Source organism: Salmo salar, chromosome ssa13 (assembly GCF_905237065.1).
Source record: "Salmo salar chromosome ssa13, Ssal_v3.1, whole genome shotgun sequence".
Lineage (NCBI taxonomy): Eukaryota > Metazoa > Chordata > Actinopteri > Salmoniformes > Salmonidae > Salmo > Salmo salar.
The window spans coordinates 16,525,526-16,544,395 of record NC_059454.1 but is presented as its reverse complement, the minus strand read 5'-3'; the positions used below and the strand labels follow the sequence as shown (position 1 = coordinate 16,544,395).

Here is an 18,870-nt window from a genome sequence, read left to right as displayed (position 1 = left end):
GTCTCTCTCTCTGTCTCTCTCTCTCTCTCTCTCTCTCTCTCTCTCTCTCTCTTTTCTCTCCCTCCCATGTATTTCCTCCATCATGTGTATTCCCTGTGCTCCATGACTAGGATCATGTGTGTTAATATTCATGCTTATTCTAAGCATGTTTTTATAAACACGTGGAGCCCTGGGAGCATGACTTGGCTCTTGCTACTCCTGTCAGTCCTGTCAGAGCCACTCAGGAGAGTCATTTTTCACCAGACACACATAGGACATGAATTATAAATGAAAGTAGAGCTGAAAACCAGAGTTTATGTCCATCTGATGCTTAAAGTGGATGAAAAAGGTATCGGTACGGGCACAAATCGGCCCATAGCGCTTTTCTTATTTCAGTGCCAGTATTCTGTAAGAGATGATGATACCTAAGCAGTATGGTATTAGCAGTGGCAGCTCTGTGTACCAGTCAACAACAGCCCATTCCTACCACTGTCCCTATCATTGTGTTGTTTAATAGTGTTCCCCACAGGGGGTTGTGGGCTTTTCTCTCTGTAGACTAACGTCTATTGGTCTCTTCTAGGTCTTCATGATCTGGAGCACCCTGATGTACAGCTAGCAGATGAATGGTAGGAACACAATGTTGTGTGTGTGTGTGTTTGTGTGTGTTTGTGTGTGTGTGTGTGTGTGTGTGTGTGTGTGTGTGTGTGTGTGTGTGTGTGTGTGTGTGTGTGTGTGTGTGTGTGTGTGTGTGTGTGTGTGTGTGTTTAGTAACAGTGTGTATGTGTTTAGTAACAGTGTGTGTGTGTGTATTTAGTAACAGTGTGTGTGTGCGTTTAGTAACAGCGTGTGTATGTGTTTAGTTACAGCGTGGTTGTGTGTCTGTGTGTGTTGTAACAGTGTGTGTCTGTGTGTGTTGTAACAGTACGGTGTGTGTGTTTCCACTACAGGACATACTGTGACACAGATGAGCACCCAGAGCATCGGTACCTGTCTCAGATAGAAGCCATCAAACTCTACCTCAGTGGACGAGAACCACACCTTAAATGTAAGTCCCTCCCTCCATTCCCTCTCTCTCCATCCTACACTCATCTACCGAACTCCATATGCCTTACTGGTCCTTTAGCTGGTCTATCTGACGCCTCAATATTGTCTCACTTCTGTTCTGTTCTTTTCTATTATATTCTATTCTATTCTGTTCTATTCTGTTTGATTATATTCTATTCTGTTCTATTCTGTTTGATTATATTCTATTCTGTTCTATTCTGTTTGATTCTATTCTATTCTGTTCTAATCTGTTTGATTCTATTCTATTCTGTTCTAATCTGTTTGATTCTATTCTATTCTGTTCTAATCTGTTTGATTCTATTCTATTCTGTTCTATTCTGTTTGATTCTATTCTATTCTGTTCTATTCTGTTTGATTCTATTCTATTCTATTCTATTCTGTTTGATTCTATTCTATTCTGTTATATGCTGTTTGATTATATCCTATTCTATTCTATTCTGTTTGATTCTATTCTATTCTGTTCTATTCTGTTTGATTCTATTCTATTCTGTTCTATTCTGTTTGATTCTATTCTATTCTGTTCTATTCTGTTTGATTCTATTCTATTCTGTTCTAATCTGTTTGATTCTATTCTATTCTGTTCTATTCTGTTTGATTATATCCTATTCTATTCTGTTCTATTCTGTTTGATTATATCCTATTCTATTCTGCTCTATTCTGTTTGATTATATTCTATTCTATTCTGCTCTATTCTGTTTGATTATATTCTATTCTATTCTGTTATATGCTGTTTGATTGTATTCTGTTCTATTCTGCTCTATTCTGTTTGATTATATTCTATTCTATTCTGTTCTATGCTGTTTGATGATATTCTATTTTGTATTTTGTTCTGTTCTATTCCGTTCTATTCAGTTATTTTCTATTCTGTTCTATTCAGTTATTTTCTATTTTGTTCTATTGTGTTCTATTATATTATATTCTGTTCTATTATATTCTGTTCTATTATGTTACATTATATTATATTGTGTTCTATCCTAGGTGATAAGGAATTGATCCAGGAGGTTCTGTTTGATGCTGTAGTAACAGCTCCACTGGAGGCCTATTGGACCAGCCTGGTACTCAACAAGTCAGAGTATGTACACACACACACACACACACACACACACACACACACACACACACACACACACACACACACACACACACACACACACACACACACACACACACACACAACCTCTTTCTCCATATCTCCCTCTAGTATGTACCATGGTTTTACACTACTGATGCTCTTAGCTGTTCGGTACTCTCATTCTGTATCTACTGTGTGACGCATTACTGTAGTATTACTGTAGTATTACATGAGTATTATTGCTTGTATATTTTCCAGGAACTCTGATAAGGGCGTGGAGATAGCCTACCTGGGCACACGTACTGGCCTCTCCAGAATCAACTTGTTTGTGGTTCCGGACCAGCTGACCAATCAGTAAGTTCATCACACACAGGCTGACCAATCAGTAAGTTCATCACACACAGGCTGACGCTGACAGATGAATGGTCCGCAACACGCTACCCCACAATTCCCTGAAGTTAGTGTTCCTGTAATGACTGTTAATAGTTGGTCCTCTCACGTTGTCTGTCCAGTTTCCAGTTTCCTGTTTCATCACCTCTTTTTTCTGTCTGTTTCAAGAGATTTTCTGACAGCTGAAGATAAAGAAGGGGTGTTCAACGCCGATCACTTTCCCCTGTGGTACAAGAGAGCGGCAGAACAGGTTCCTGGAACCTTTGTCTACTCTCTCCCCTTCAACACAGGTAGGTACACCTGTCCTCTATGTGATAACATCACTGAACAGTCCTCCTTTGATAGCCTGAACACACAGTCGAATCTGGTACAACTGCTCCACCCTCTGTCCACTGGAGAAATGACATGAGTGGTTGAAATACACACAGCGAGAGAGAGAAACACACAGTCCTTCCTGTTTAACTCCCCCAGTAGTGAGCTGTTTAGAGGGCTGTTTTTAGTGGTTGGTACCATATTGCAGCCAAATGCCTGAGAGGGAACATGAAAATAAGTTGATATGTAAATGGTTACTGCCTAACATAAACCGTTTCCATTACACACATATTTTGCGGAGGATGATTGCATTCAACCAAATCCATTTTTCCCTGACCATTGCTTTTTCTAGTTATTTCTCTCCCTATTTCCATGTTTTCCTTCACCTTCCCCTTTCTCTCCCTCTTTCTCTCCCTCCCTCTTTCTCTCCTCTCTCTCTTCTCTCTCTGTCTCTCTCCTGTCTCTCTTCTCTCTCTCTCGCTCTATCTCCCTCTCTGTCTCTCCCTCTCTCTTTTCTCTCTCTCTCTATCACTCTTATTAATTCTGGGCTGTGTTCTTGTGGACAGGGCTGATTGCTATGGGTTGAAATTGGATATGTTATAACGAGCTGCCACACACACACACACACACACACACACACACACACACACACACTCAGAGAAACCAGTGCCCTTCCGAAGGTATTATTGAAAGAACATGTTTTGAGTGGCCTGCTGTTGCCTCAGGGAGTCCATTAAACCACACTCTAATAATACTGCTGATCTTCTAGTTACTTTCTGCGGTGGTCAAAGGATAGTATATAATGTAGATACCCTGCAGGAATGCGTATTGTAGTGATGACAAGGAGACTGATGGTGTGTGTTCTGTATGTGTCCTAGGAAAGGACAATAATAGTGTAGTGTTGGCCAGCACTGCCATTCAGCTACTGGACGAAAGAAAATCCCCCATTGCTGCCGGTGAGTGAATTTAACTCCTCCTAAACACACACATACACACACACACAGACACAAACACACTGAGATCTGGACACGCACACACTCTGCATTTCTCACACAACACTCTCTCTCACACACACTCTCCTCAATGGTGCCTTCTCCTTCACACTCTCACTCAGACTCTGTTGATCTGGATAGTGGGTCATCTTGCCTGGATAGCGAATGGCTGTCCTCCCCTCTAGCCTCAGGCAAGGTTGAAGGTCAACCTCTGGCCTTCCTTCTGCACACAGCTGGCTATGGAGGAGGACTGTGGTGTGTGTGTGTGTGTGTGTGTGTGTGTGTGTCAGGGAAAGTTTACGTTGGGAAGTGTGGCGCCGGACAACGTGACCCAGAAGATTTTAATTTACTGAAAATTTGAGAAATTTACGGGACCCATGTACAGAGCATTCAGAAAGTATTCAGACCCCTTGCCTTTTTCCACGTATTGTTACATTACAGCCTTATTCTAAAATGTATTCAATTGTTTTTTTCCCTCATCAATCAACACGCAATACCGCATAATGACAAAGCAAAAACAGGTTTTTAGATTTTTTTAATCAAATGTATTAAAAATTAAAAACGGAAATATCACATTTAAATACAATACCATTCAAAAGTTTGGGGTCACTTAGAAAATACCTTGTTTTTGAAAGAAAAGCACCTTTTTGTCCATTAAAATAACATCAAATTGATCAGAAATACAGTGTAAATATTGTTAATGTTGTAAATGACTATTTTAGCTGGAAACGGCAGATTTTTTATGGAATATCTACATAGGCGTACAGAGGCCAATTTTCAGCAACCATCACTCCTGTGTTCCAATGGCACGTTGTGTTAGCTAATCCAAGTGTATCATTTTAAAAGGCTAATTAGTCATTAGAAAACCATTTTGCAATTATGTTACCACAGCTGAAAACTGTTTACTATCAAACATGCAAAGCATCAATACAGGATTAAGATTGAATCCTACTACACCGGCTCTGACGCTCGTCGGATGCAGCAGGGCTTGAAAACTATTACGGACAACAAAGGGAAACCCAGACGCGAGCTGCCCAGTGACACGAGCTTACCAGACGAGCTAAATGCCTTTTATGCTCGCTTCGAGGCAAGCAACACTGAAGTATGCACGAGAGCACCAGCTGTTCTGGATGACTGCGATAATGCTCTCGGTAGCTGATGTGAACAAAACCTTTAAACAGGTAAACTTTCACAAAGCCGCTGGGCCAGACGGATTACCAGGACATGTACTCAAAGCATGCGCGGACCAACTGTCAAGTGTCTTCACTGACATTTTCAACCTCTCCCTGACCGAGTCTGTAATACCTACATGTTTCAAGCAGACCACCATAGTCCCTATGCCCAAGGAAGCAAAGGTAACCTGCCTAAATGATTATCGCCCCGTGGCATTCACGTCGGTAGCCATGAAGTGCTTTGAAAGGCTGGTCATGGCTCACATCAACAGCAGCCTCCCGGACACCCTAGGCCCACTCCAATTTGCATACCACCCAACTGATCCACAGATGGCACAATCTCAATTGCACTCCACACTGCCCTTTCTCACCTGGACAAAAGGAACACCTATGTGAGAATGCTGTTCATTGACTACAGCTCAGCGTTCAACACCATAGTGACCACGAAGCTCATCACTAAGCTAAGGACTCTGGGACTAAACACCTCCCTCTGAAACTGGATCCTGGACTTCCTGACGGGCCGCCCCCAGGTCGTAAGAGTAGGCAACGACACGTCTGCCACGCTGATCCTTAACACTGGGGCCCCTCAGGGGTGTGTACTTAGTTCCCTCTTGTTTTCCCTGTTCACCCACGACTGCGTGGCCAAACATAACTCCAACACCATCATTAAGTTTTCTGACGACACAACAGTGGTAGGCCTGATCACCGACAACGATGAGACGGCCTATAGGGAGGAGGTCAAAGAACTGGCAGTGTGGTGCCAGGACAACAACCTCTACCTCAATGTGAGCAAGACAAAGGAGCTGATCGTGGACTACAGGAAAAGGCGGGCCGAACAGGCCCCCATTAACATCGACGGGGCTGTAGTGGAGCGGGTTCAGAGTTTCAAGTTCCTCGGTGTCCACATCACCAACGAACTATCATGGACCAAACTTACCAAGACAGTCGTGAAGAGGGCACGACAAAACCTTTTCCCCCTCAGGAGACTGAAAAGATTTGGCATGGGTCCCCAGATCCTCAAGGTTCTACAGCTGCACAATCGAGAGCATCCTGACCGGTTGCATCACCGCCTGGTATGGCAACTGCTCGGCATCTGACCGTAGGGCGCTACAGAGGGTAGTGCGAACGGCCCAATACATCACTGGGGCCAAGCTTCCTGCCATCCAGAACCTATATAATAGGCGGTGTCAGAGGAAAGCCCATAAAATTGTCAGAGACTCCATTCACCCAAGTTATAGACTGTTTTCTCTGCTACCGCACAGCAAGCGGTACCGGAACACCACGACTGGGACCAAAAGGCTCCTCAACAGCTTCTACCCCCAAGCCATTAGACTGCTGAACAGTTCATAAAATCGCCACCAGACAATTTATATTGACCCCCCCCCCCCTCCCTTTTGTACACTCTGTGCTTGTTTGTTACCTATGCATAGTCACTTCGCCCCCACCTACATGTACAGATTACCTCAACTAACCTGTACCCCTGCACACTGACTCGGTACCTGTGCCCCCTGTATATAACCTCATTATTGTTATTCTTATTGTGTTACTTTTATTATTACTTTTTATTTTAGTCTACTTGCTAAATATTTTCTTCTTCTTGAACTGCACTGTTGGTTAAGGGCTTGTCAGTAAGCATTTCGTGGTAAAGTCTACACTTGTTGTATTCAGCGCATGTGACAATAAAACATTTGATTTGATTTGTCCTGATTAAAGAAGCAATAAAACTGGCCATCTTTAGACTAATTGAGTATCTGGAGCATCAGCATTTGTGGGTTCGATTACAGGCTCAAAATAGGCTGAAACATATAACTTTCTTCTGAAACTCGTCAGTCTATTCTTGTTCTGAGAAATGAAGGTTATTCGATTCGAGAAATTGCCAAGAAACTGAAGATCTCGTACAACGCTGTATACAACACCCTTCACAGAACGGCGCAAACTGGCTGTAACCAGAATAGAAAGAGGAGTGGGAGGCCCTGGTGCACAACTGAGCAAGAGGACAAGTACGTACATTAGAGTGTCTAGTTTGAGAAACAGACGCCTCACAAGTCCTCAACTGGCAGCTTCATAAAATAGTACCCGCAAAACACCAGTCTCAATGTCAACAGTGAAAAGGTGACTCCAGGATGCTGGCCTTCTAGGCAGAGTTGTAAAGAAAAAGCCAAATCTCAGACTGTCCAATGAAAATAAAAGATTGATATGGGCAAAAGAACACAGACACTGGACAGAGGAACTCTGCCTAGAAGGCCAGGAGCCTGGAATCGTGTCTTCATCCAAGTAATAGACTGTTCTCTCTGCTACTGCACAGCAAGCGGTACCGATGCACCAAGTCTGGAACCAACAGGACCCTGAACAGCTTCTACCCTCAAGCCATAAGACTGCTAAATAGTTAACCAAATAGTTACCCGGATTATCTGCATTGACCCTTTTTGCACTAACTCGTTTGACTCATCAAGCTGCTACTCCTGTTTATTATCTATCCTGTTGTCTAGTCACTTTACCCCTACCTACAGTATACTGATGTCACTGTCTATTATCTATCCTTTACCCCTACCTACAGTATACTGATGTCACTGTCTATTATCTATCCTTTACCCCTACCTACAGTATACTGATGTCACTGTCTATTATCTATCCTTTACCCCTACCTACAGTATAGTGCTGCTACTGTCTATTATCTATCCTTTACCCCTAGCTACAGTATACTGATGTTACTGTCTATTATCTATCCTTTACCCCTACCTACAGTATAGTGCTGCTACTGTCTATTATCTATCCTTTACCCCTACCTACAGTATACTGATGTCACTGTCTATTATCTATCCTTTACCCCTACCTACAGTATACTGATGTCACTGTCTATTATCTATCCTGTTGTCTAGTCACTTTACCCCTACCTACAGTATACTGCTGTTACTGTCTATTATCTATCCTTTACCCCTACCTACAGTATACTGCTGTTACTGTCTATTATCTATCCTCTCTCTACCCCTACCTACAGTATACTGCTGTTACTGTCTATTATCTATCCTTTACCCCTACCTACAGTATACTGCTGTTACTGTCTATTATCTATCCTTTACCCCTACCTACAGTATACTGCTGTTACTGTCTATTATCTATCCTTTACCCCTACCTACAGTATACTGCTGTTACTGTCTATTATCTATCCTTTACCCCTACCTACAGTATACTGCTGTTACTGTCTATTATCTATCCTGTTGTCTAGTCACTTTACCCCTACCTACAGTTCCTTCAGAAAGTATTCACACCCCTTGACTTTTTCCACATGTTGTTGTGTTACAGCCTGAATTTAAAATGGATTACATTGAGATGTTATGTCACCGGCCTACACACAATACCCCATAATGTCAGTGGAATTCCATTTTTCGAAAATTTAAAAATTAATTAAAAGCTGAAATGTCTTGCATTAATATGTATTCAATCCCTTTGTTATGGCAGTTACAGAGTTTAATGGCTGTGATAGGAGAAAACTGAGGATGGATCAACAACATTGTAGTTACTCCACAATGCTAACTTAAATGACAGAGTGAAAAGAAGGAAGCCTGTACAGAATAAACATATTCAAAAACATGCACTAAAGTAATACTTCAAAAACATTTGACAAAGCAATGAACTTTTTGTCCTGAAAACAAAGTGTTATGTTTGTGGCAAATCCAACACATCACTGAGTACCACTCTCCATATTTTCAAGGTGTGTTTATATGTTAGGAGAATGTGTGTGTGTTTGTGTTAGGAGAATGTGTGTGTTAATGTGTTAGGGGAGTGTTTGTGTGTTTGGGGAATGTGTGTGTGTTTGTGTGTTAGGGTAATGTGTGTGTTAATGTGTTAGGGTAATGTGTGTCTGTGTGTTAAGGGAATGTGTGTGTTTGTTTTTTAGGGGAATGTGTGTGTGTTTATGTGTTAGGGTAATGTGTGTGTGTTTGTGTGTTAGGGTAATGTGTGTCTGTGTGTTAAGGGAATGTGTGTGTTTGTTTTTTAGGGTAATGTGTGTGTGTTTGTGTGTTAGGGTAATGTGTGTGTGTTTATGTGTGTTAGGGTAATGTGTGTGTGTGTGTGTGTGTGTTAGGGTAATGTGTGTGTGTTTATGTGTTAGGGTTATGTGTGTGTGTTTATGTGTTAGGGTAATGTGTGTGTGTGTGTGTGTGTTAGGGTAATGTGTGTGTGTGTGTTAGGGTAATGTGTGTGTGTGTGTGTGTGTGTGTGTGTTAGGGTAATGTGTGTGTGTTTATGTGTTAGGGTAATGTGTGTGTGTTTATGTGTTAGGGTAATGTGTGTGTGTTTATCTGTTAGGGTAATGTGTGTGTGTGTGTGTGTGTTAGGGTAATGTGTGTGTGTTTATGTGTTAGGGTAAGGTGTGTGTGTTTATTTGTTAGGGGAATGTGTGTGTGTGTGTTAGGGTAATGTGTGTGTGTGTGTGTGTTAGGGTAATGTGTGTGTGTGTTAGGGTAATGTGTGTGTGTGTGTGTGTGTGTTAGGGTAATGTGTGTGTTTATGTGTTAGGGTAATGTGTGTGTAGGTGTGTGTTAGGGTAATGTGTGTGTGTTTATGTGTTAGGGTAATGTGTGTGTGTGTGTGTGTGTGTGTGTTAAGGTAATGTGTGTGTGTGTGTGTGTGTGTGTGTGTGTGTGTGTGTGTGTGTGTGTGTGTGTGTGTGTGTGTGTGTGTGTGTGTTAAGGTAATGTGTGTGTGTGTGTGTTAGGGTAATGTGTGTGTGTTTATTTGTTAGGGGAATGTGTGTGTGTGTGTGTGTGTGTGTGTGTGTGTGTGTGTGTGTGTGTGTGTGTTAGGGTAATGTGTGTGTGTTTATGTGTTAGGGTAATGTGTGTGTGTGTGTGTGTTAGGGGAATGTGTGTGTGTGTGTTAGGGGAATGTGTGTGTGTTTATGTGTTAGGGTAATGTGTGTGTGCGTGTTAGGGTAATGTGTGTGTGTTTATTTATTAGGGGAATGTGTGTGTGTTAGGGTAATGTGTGTGTGTTTATGTGTTAGGGTTATGTGTGTGTGTTTATGTGTTAGGGGAATGTGTGTGTGTGTGTGTGTTAGGGGAATGTGTGTGTGTTTATGTGTTAGGGTAATGTGTGTGTGTGTGTGTGTGTGTGTGTTTATGTGTTAGGGTAATGTGTGTGTGTTTATGTGTGTTAGGGTAATGTGTGTGTGTGTGTGTTAGGGTAATGTGTGTGTGTTTATGTGTTAGGGTTATGTGTGTGTGTTTATGTGTTAGGGTAATGTGTGTGTGTGTGTGTGTGTGTGTGTGTTAGGGGAATGTGTGTGTGATTATGTGTTAGGGTAATGTGTGTGTGTTTATCTGTTAGGGGAATGTGTGTGTGTGTGTGTGTTAGGGGAATGTGTGTGTGTTTATGTGTTAGGGTAATGTGTGTGTGTGTGTGTGTGTTTATGTGTTAGGGTAATGTGTGTGTGTTTATGTGTGTTAGGGTAATGTGTGTGTGTGTGTGTGTGTGTTAGGGTAATGTGTGTGTGTTTATGTGTTAGGGTTATGTGTGTGTGTTTATGTGTTAGGGTAATGTGTGTGTGTGTGTGTGTGTTAGGGTAATGTGTGTGTGTTTATGTGTTAGGGTAATGTGTGTGTGTGTGTGTGTTAGGGGAATGTGTGTGTGTGTGTTAGGGGAATGTGTGTGTGTTTATGTGTTAGGGTAATGTGTGTGTGCGTGTTAGGGTAATGTGTGTGTGTTTATTTATTAGGGGAATGTGGGTGTGTTAGGGTAATGTGTGTGTGTTTATGTGTTAGGGTTATGTGTGTGTGTTTATGTGTTAGGGTAATGTGTGTGTGTGTGTGTGTGTGTGTTAGGGTAATGTGTGTGTGTGTGTGTGTGTGTGTGTTAGGGTAATGTGTGTGTGTGTGTGTTAGGGTAATGTGTGTGTGTTTAGGTGTTAGGGTAATGTGTGTGTGTTTATGTGTTAGGGTAATGTGTGTGTGTTTATCTGTTAGGGGAATGTGTGTGTTTATCTGTTAGGGGAATGTGTGTGTGTTTATGTGTTAGGGTAATGTGTGTGTGTTAATGTGTTAGGGTAATGTGTGTGTGTTTATCTGTTAGTGTAATGTGTGAGTGTGTAGGTGTGTGTGTGTGTGTGTGTTAGGGTAATGTGTGTGTGTTTATGTGTTAGGGTAATGTGTGTGTGTTTATGTGTTAGGGTAATGTGTGTGTGTTAGGGTAATGTGCGTGTGTTTATGTGTTAGGGTAATGTGTGTGTGTGTGTGTTAGGGTAATGTGTGTGTGTGTTTTAGGGTAATGTGTGTGTGTGTGTGTTAGGGTAATATGTGTGTTTATGTGTTAGGGTAATGTGTGTGTGTGTTAGGGTAATGTGTGTGTGTTTATGTGTTAGGGTAATGTGTGTGTGTGTGTTAGGGTAATGTGTGTGTGTTTATGTGTTAGGGTAATGTGTGTGTGTGTGTTAGGGGAATGTGTGTGTGTGTGTTAGGGTAATGTGTGTGTGTTTATGTGTTAGGGTTATGTGTGTGTGTTTATCTGTTAGGGGAATGTGTGTGTGTGTGTGTGTTAGGGGAATGCGTGTGTGTTTATTTGTTAGGGGAATGTGTGTGTGTGTGTGTGTGTTAGGGGAATGTGTGTGTGTTTATGTGTTAGGGTAATGTGTGTGTGTTTATCTGTTAGGGGAATGTGTGTGTGTGTGTGTGTTAGGGGAATGTGTGTGTGTTTATGTGTTAGGGTAATGTGTGTGTGTGTGTGTGTGTGTGTGTGTGTGTGTGTGTGTGTGTGTGTGTGTGTGTGTGTGTGTGTGTGTTTATGTGTTAGGGTAATGTGTGTGTGTTTATGTGTGTTAGGGTAATGTGTGTGTGTGTGTGTGTGTGTGTTAGGGTAATGTGTGTGTGTTTATGTGTTAGGGTTATGTGTGTGTGTTTATGTGTTAGGGTAATGTGTGTGTGTGTGTGTGTGTTAGGGTAATGTGTGTGTGTGTGTTAGGGTAATGTGTGTGTGTGTGTGTGTGTGTGTGTGTGTTAGGGTAATGTGTGTGTGTTTATGTGTTAGGGTAATGTGTGTGTGTTTATGTGTTAGGGTAATGTGTGTGTGTTTATCTGTTAGGGTAATGTGTGTGTGTGTGTGTGTGTGTGTTAGGGTAATGTGTGTGTGTTTATGTGTTAGGGTAAGGTGTGTGTGTTTATTTGTTAGGGGAATGTGTGTGTGTGTGTTAGGGTAATGTGTGTGTGTTTATGTGTTAGGGTAATGTGTGTGTGTGTGTGTGTTAGGGTAATGTGTGTGTGTGTTAGGGTAATGTGTGTGTGTGTGTGTGTGTTAGGGTAATGTGTGTGTTTATGTGTTAGGGTAATGTGTGTGTAGGTGTGTGTTAGGGTAATGTGTGTGTGTTTATGTGTTAGGGTAATGTGTGTGTGTGTGTGTGTGTGTGTTAAGGTAATGTGTGTGTGTGTGTGTGTGTGTGTGTGTGTGTGTGTGTGTGTGTGTGTGTGTGTGTGTTAAGGTAATGTGTGTGTGTGTGTGTTAGGGTAATGTGTGTGTGTTTATTTGTTAGGGGAATGTGTGTGTGTGTGTGTGTGTGTGTGTGTGTGTGTGTGTGTGTGTGTGTGTGTGTGTGTGTGTGTGTGTGTGTGTGTGTGTTAGGGTAATGTGTGTGTGTTTATGTGTTAGGGTAATGTTTGTGTGTGTGTGTGTTAGGGGAATGTGTGTGTGTGTGTTAGGGGAATGTGTGTGTGTTTATGTGTTAGGGTAATGTGTGTGTGCGTGTTAGGGTAATGTGTGTGTGTTTATTTATTAGGGGAATGTGTGTGTGTTAGGGTAATGTGTGTGTGTTTATGTGTTAGGGTTATGTGTGTGTGTTTATGTGTTAGGGGAATGTGTGTGTGTGTGTGTGTTAGGGGAATGTGTGTGTGTTTATGTGTTAGGGTAATGTGTGTGTGTGTGTGTGTGTGTGTTTATGTGTTAGGGTAATGTGTGTGTGTTTATGTGTGTTAGGGTAATGTGTGTGTGTGTGTGTTAGGGTAATGTGTGTGTGTTTATGTGTTAGGGTTATGTGTGTGTGTTTATGTGTTAGGGTAATGTGTGTGTGTGTGTGTGTGTGTGTTAGGGGAATGTGTGTGTGATTATGTGTTAGGGTAATGTGTGTGTGTTTATCTGTTAGGGGAATGTGTGTGTGTGTGTGTGTGTTAGGGGAATGTGTGTGTGTTTATGTGTTAGGGTAATGTGTGTGTGTGTGTGTGTGTGTGTGTGTTTATGTGTTAGGGTAATGTGTGTGTGTTTATGTGTGTTAGGGTAATGTGTGTGTGTGTGTGTGTGTGTTAGGGTAATGTGTGTGTGTTTATGTGTTAGGGTTATGTGTGTGTGTTTATGTGTTAGGGTAATGTGTGTGTGTGTGTGTGTGTTAGGGTAATGTGTGTGTGTTTATGTGTTAGGGTAATGTGTGTGTGTGTGTGTGTGTGTTAGGGGAATGTGTGTGTGTGTGTGTTAGGGGAATGTGTGTGTGTTTATGTGTTAGGGTAATGTGTGTGTGCGTGTTAGGGTAATGTGTGTGTGTTTATTTATTAGGGGAATGTGGGTGTGTTAGGGTAATGTGTGTGTGTTTATGTGTTAGGGTTATGTGTTTGTGTTTATGTGTTAGGGTAATGTGTGTGTGTGTGTGTGTTAGGGTAATGTGTGTGTGTGTGTGTGTGTGTGTGTGTGTGTTAGGGTAATGTGTGTGTGTGTGTGTGTGTGTTAGGGTAATGTGTGTGTGTTTAGGTGTTAGGGTAATGTGTGTGTGTTTATGTGTTAGGGTAATGTGTGTGTGTTTATCTGTTAGGGGAATGTGTGTGTTTATCTGTTAGGGGAATGTGTGTGTGTTTATGTGTTAGGGTAATGTGTGTGTGTTAATGTGTTAGGGTAATGTGTGTGTGTTTATCTGTTAGTGTAATGTGTGAGTGTGTAGGTGTGTGTGTGTGTGTGTGTGTTAGGGTAATGTGTGTGTGTTTATGTGTTAGGGTAATGTGTGTGTGTTTATGTGTTAGGGTAATGTGTGTGTGTTAGGGTAATGTGCGTGTGTTTATGTGTTAGGGTAATGTGTGTGTGTGTGTGTTAGGGTAATGTGTGTGTGTGTTTTAGGGTAATGTGTGTGTGTGTGTGTTAGGGTAATATGTGTGTTTATGTGTTAGGGTAATGTGTGTGTGTGTTAGGGTAATGTGTGTGTGTGTGTTAGGGTAATGTGTGTGTGTTTATGTGTTAGGGTAATGTGTGTGTGTGTGTTAGGGGAATGTGTGTGTGTGTGTTAGGGTAATGTGTGTGTGTTTATGTGTTAGGGTTATGTGTGTGTGTTTATCTGTTAGGGTAATGTGTGTGTGTGTGTGTGTTAGGGTAATGTGTGTGTGTTTATGTGTTAGGGTAATGTGTGTGTGTGTGTTAGGGGAATGTGTGTGTGTTTATGTGTTAGGGTAATGTGTGTGTGTGTGTGTTAGGGTAATGTGTGTGTGTTTATTTATTAGGGGAATGTGTGTGTGTGTGTGTGTTAGGGTAATGTGTGTGTGTGTGTGTTAGGGTAATGTGTGTGTGTTTATGTGTTAGGGTTATGTGTGTGTGTTTATGTGTTAGGGTAATGTGTGTGTGTGTGTGTTAGGGTAATGTGTGTGTGTGTGTGTTAGGGTAATGTGTGTGTGTGTGTGTGTGTGTGTTAGGGTAATGTGTAAGTGTTTAGGTGTTAGGGTAATGTGTGTGTGTTTATCTGTTAGGGTAATGTGTGTGTGTGTGTGTGTGTGTGTGTTAGGGTAATGTGTGTGTGTTTATGTGTTAGGGTAATGTGTGTGTGTTTATGTGTTAGGGTAATGTGTGTGTGTTTATCTGTTAGGGTAATGTGTGTGTGTGTGTGTTAGGGTAATGTGTGTGTGTTTATGTGTTAGGGTAATGTGTGTGTGTTTATGTGTTAGGGTAATGTGTGTGTGTTTATCTGTTAGGGTAATGTGTGTGTGTGTGTGTGTGTGTGTTAGGGTAATGTGTGTGTGTTTATGTGTTAGGGTAATGTGTGTGTGTGTGTTAGGGTAATGTGTGTGTGTTTATGTGTTAGGGTAATGTGTGTGTGTGTGTGTGTGTGTGTTAGGGTAATGTGTGTGTGTTTATGCATTAGGGGAATGTGTGTTTGTTAGGGTAATGTGTGTGTTTGTGTGTGTTAGGGTAATGTGTGTGTGTTTATGTGTTAGGCTAATGTGTGTGTGTGTGTGTGTGTGTTAGGGTAATGTGTGTGTGTGTTTTAGGGTAATGTGTGTGTGTGTGTGTGTGTGTGTGTTAGGGTAATATGTGTGTTTATGTGTTAGGGTAATGTGTGTGTGTGTGTTAGGGTAATGTGTGTGTGTGTGTGTGTGTTAGGGTAATGTGTGTGTGTTTATTTGTTAGGGGAACGTGTGTGTGTGTGTTAGGGTAATGTGTGTGTGTTTATGTGTTAGGGTAATGTGTGTGTGTGTGTGTGTTAGGGTAATGTGTGTGTGTTTATTTATTAGGGGAATGTGTGTGTGTGTGTGTGTGTTAGGGTAATGTGTGTGTGTGTGTTAGGGTAATGTGTGTGTGTTTATGTGTTAGGGTTATGTGTGTGTGTTTATGTGTTAGGGTAATGTGTGTGTGTGTGTGTTAGGGTAATGTGTGTGTGTGTGTTAGGGTAATGTGTGTGTGTGTGTGTTAGGGTAATGTGTATGTGTTTAGGTGTTAGGGTAATGTGTGTGTGTTTATGTGTTAGGGTAATGTGTGTGTGTTTATCTGTTAGGGTAATGTGTGTGTGTGTGTGTTAGGGTAATGTGTGTGTGTTTATGTGTTAGGGTAATGTGTGTGTGTTTATGTGTTAGGGTAATGTGTGTGTGTTTATGTGTTAGGGTAATGTGTGTGTGTGTTAGGGGAATGTGTGTGTGTGTGTTAGGGTAATGTGTGTGTGTTTATGTGTTAGGGTTATGTGTGTGTGTTTATCTGTTAGGGTAATGTGTGTGTGTGTGTGTGTTAGGGTAATGTGTGTGTGTTTATGTGTTAGGGTAATGTGTGTGTGTGTGTTAGGGGAATGTGTGTGTGTTTATGTGTTAGGGTAATGTGTGTGTGTGTGTGTTAGGGTAATGTGTGTGTGTTTATTTATTAGGGGAATGTGTGTGTGTGTGTGTGTTAGGGTAATGTGTGTGTGTGTGTGTGTTAGGGTAATGTGTGTGTGTTTATGTGTTAGGGTTATGTGTGTGTGTTTATGTGTTAGGGTAATGTGTGTGTGTGTGTGTGTTAGGGTAATGTGTGTGTGTGTGTTAGGGTAATGTGTGTGTGTGTGTGTGTGTTAGGGTAATGTGTAAGTGTTTAGGTGTTAGGGTAATGTGTGTGTGTTTATCTGTTAGGGTAATGTGTGTGTGTGTGTGTGTGTGTGTGTGTGTGTGTTAGGGTAATGTGTGTGTGTTTATGTGTTAGGGTAATGTGTGTGTGTTTATGTGTTAGGGTAATGTGTGTGTGTTTATCTGTTAGGGTAACGTGTGTGTGTGTGTGTGTTAGGGTAATGTGTGTGTGTTTATGTGTTAGGGTAATGTGTGTGTGTTTATGTGTTAGGGTAATGTGTGTGTTTTTATCTGTTAGGGTAATGTGTGTGTGTGTGTGTTAGGGTAATGTGTGTGTGTTTATGTGTTAGGGTAATGTGTGTGTGTGTGTTAGGGTAATGTGTGTGTGTGTGTGTGTGTGTGTGTGTGTGTGTGTGTGTGTGTGTGTGTGTGTGTGTGTGTGTGTTAGGGTAATGTGTGTGTGTTTATTCATTAGGGGAATGTGTGTTTGTTAGGGTAATGTGTGTGTGTGTGTGTGTTAGGGTAATGTGTGTGTGTTTATGTGTTAGGCTAATGTGTGTGTGTGTGTGTGTGTTAGGGTAATGTGTGTGTGTGTGTGTGTGTGTGTGTGTTAGGGTAATGTGTGTGTGTGTGTGTTAGGGTAATGTGTGTGTGTTTATTTGTTAGGGGAACGTGTGTGTGTGTGTTAGGGTAATGTGTGTGTGTTTATGTGTTAGGGTAATGTTTGTGTGTGTGTGTGTTAGGGTAATGTGTGTGTGTTTATTTATTAGGGGAATGTGTGTGTGTGTGTGTTAGGGTAATGTGTGTGTGTGTGTGTTAGGGTAATGTGTGTGTGTTTATGTGTTAGGGTTATGTGTGTGTGTTTATGTGTTAGGGTAATGTGTGTGTGTGTGTGTTAGGGTAATGTGTGTGTGTGTGTTAGGGTAATGTGTGTGTGTGTGTGTGTGTTAGGGTAATGTGTATGTGTTTAGGTGTTAGGGTAATGTGTGTGTGTTTATGTGTTAGGGTAATGTGTGTTTGTTTATCTGTTAGGGTAATGTGTGTGTGTGTGTGTTTGTTAGGGTAATGTGTGTGTGTTTATGTGTTAGGGTAATGTGTGTGTGTTTATGTGTTAGGGTAATGTGTGTGTGTTTATCTGTTAGGGTAATGTGTGTGTGTGTGTGTGTTAGGGTAATGTGTGTGTGTTTATGTGTTAGGGTAATGTGTGTGTGTGTGTGTGTGTGTGTGTGTGTGTTAGGGTAATGTGTGTGTTTTTATTTATTAGGGGAATGTGTGTGTGTTAGGGTAATGTGTGTGTGTGTGTGTGTGTGTTAGGGTAATGTGTGTGTGTTTATGTGTTAGGCTAATGTGTGTGTGTGTGTGTGTGTGTGTGTGTGTTAGGGTACTGTGTGTGTGTTTATTTGTTAGGGGAATGTGTGTGTGTGTGTGTGTGTGTGTTAGGGTACTGTGTGTGTGTGTTTATGTGTAAGAGGAAGCGAGAGAGAAGGAAAAGGCTGAGCTGTTGTAGGTCTGAGCTTCACCTCCTCCAAGACTCCTTTCAGAGCAACTCTCATACTCTATTTCAACATAATGTGTTCTTCCCTTTGGCATATTAAATGAGGATAAAATATGTCTAATGGAGGATATTTCTATTCCATGACATCATTACCCACCTCTCCCTAAGCAGGAATACACCGGTGTTGTAGAAAGCCCTTCTTTGGGTAATGATATAGAACTGAAGGATGGGCGCGCGAGCACGCACGCACGCACACACAACCTCTTCTGTAATGCTCAGTATGTGCTGTCCTCAGGATTATTCACCTCCTCCCTAACTGCTGTCTGAACGTGGCTGATGTATTCAGTGTCATTGTGTCCTGGGATTATGGGTAATCTTATTCCGTCACAACATGTGCAGCAATTTAGACAATCTTCTCATCACTGGGATGATCCAGCAGGCCCTAGATCAGCTCCACTGTGTTTGAGGGAGAGTTGATTTATAGTGCAACATGTTCTATCTATCTGTGCTTTACCACATACAGTATCAGACACAAGGGGGCGGTATGGAGCTCATCTCTGGGTTTTGAAACAACAGCAGGACACCATTCTTGTCCAGATTAGACTGATGTTCTGAAACAGAAATAGTGATAGTGATTTAAAGATGGTTGCAAGGACATCAAGTGCAAGAAAAAAAAGGTAAGACAAGAAAGAGATCAGAGAGAAAAGAGGGAAGAGGAGGACAATAGAGAGATACTTTATATGATAGAGGATGTGCGGAAAATAGAGATGTGAGTGACAAAGTAGTTAAGACAGGAGACTATACAAAAAGATAGAATGAGAGAAAGATATTGAGATGAGAATAGAGAGAGAGACAGAATGAGAGAAAGATACTGAGAGGAGAATAGAGAGAGACAGAATGAGAGAAAGATACTGAGAGGAGAATAGAGAGACAGAATGAGAGAAAGATACTGAGAGGAGAATAGAGAGACAGAATGAGAGAAAGATACTGAGAGGAGAATAGAGAGAGACAGAATGAGAGAAAGATACTGAGAGGAGAATAGAGAGAGAGACAGAATGAGAAGGAAGATACTGAGAGGAGAATAGAGAGACAGAATGAGAGAAAGATACTGAGAGGAGAATAGAGAGACAGA

General features: G+C 41.6%; 1 protein-coding gene across 1 annotated transcript in view; it reads left to right on the top strand.

Annotated features, from left to right (window-relative positions):
* cacna2d3a (calcium channel, voltage-dependent, alpha 2/delta subunit 3a) overlaps positions 1–18,870 on the top strand; it is a 328,563-nt gene that overhangs the window by 240,525 nt on the left and 69,168 nt on the right. Inside the window, exons 21-26 of the mRNA XM_045692990.1 lie at positions 560–605; positions 927–1,024; positions 2,023–2,116; positions 2,375–2,470; positions 2,675–2,796; positions 3,697–3,774. Of these exons, the coding sequence (XP_045548946.1) occupies positions 560–605; positions 927–1,024; positions 2,023–2,116; positions 2,375–2,470; positions 2,675–2,796; positions 3,697–3,774 (534 nt within the window). The remainder of the gene's footprint in view (positions 1–559; positions 606–926; positions 1,025–2,022; positions 2,117–2,374; positions 2,471–2,674; positions 2,797–3,696; positions 3,775–18,870) is intronic.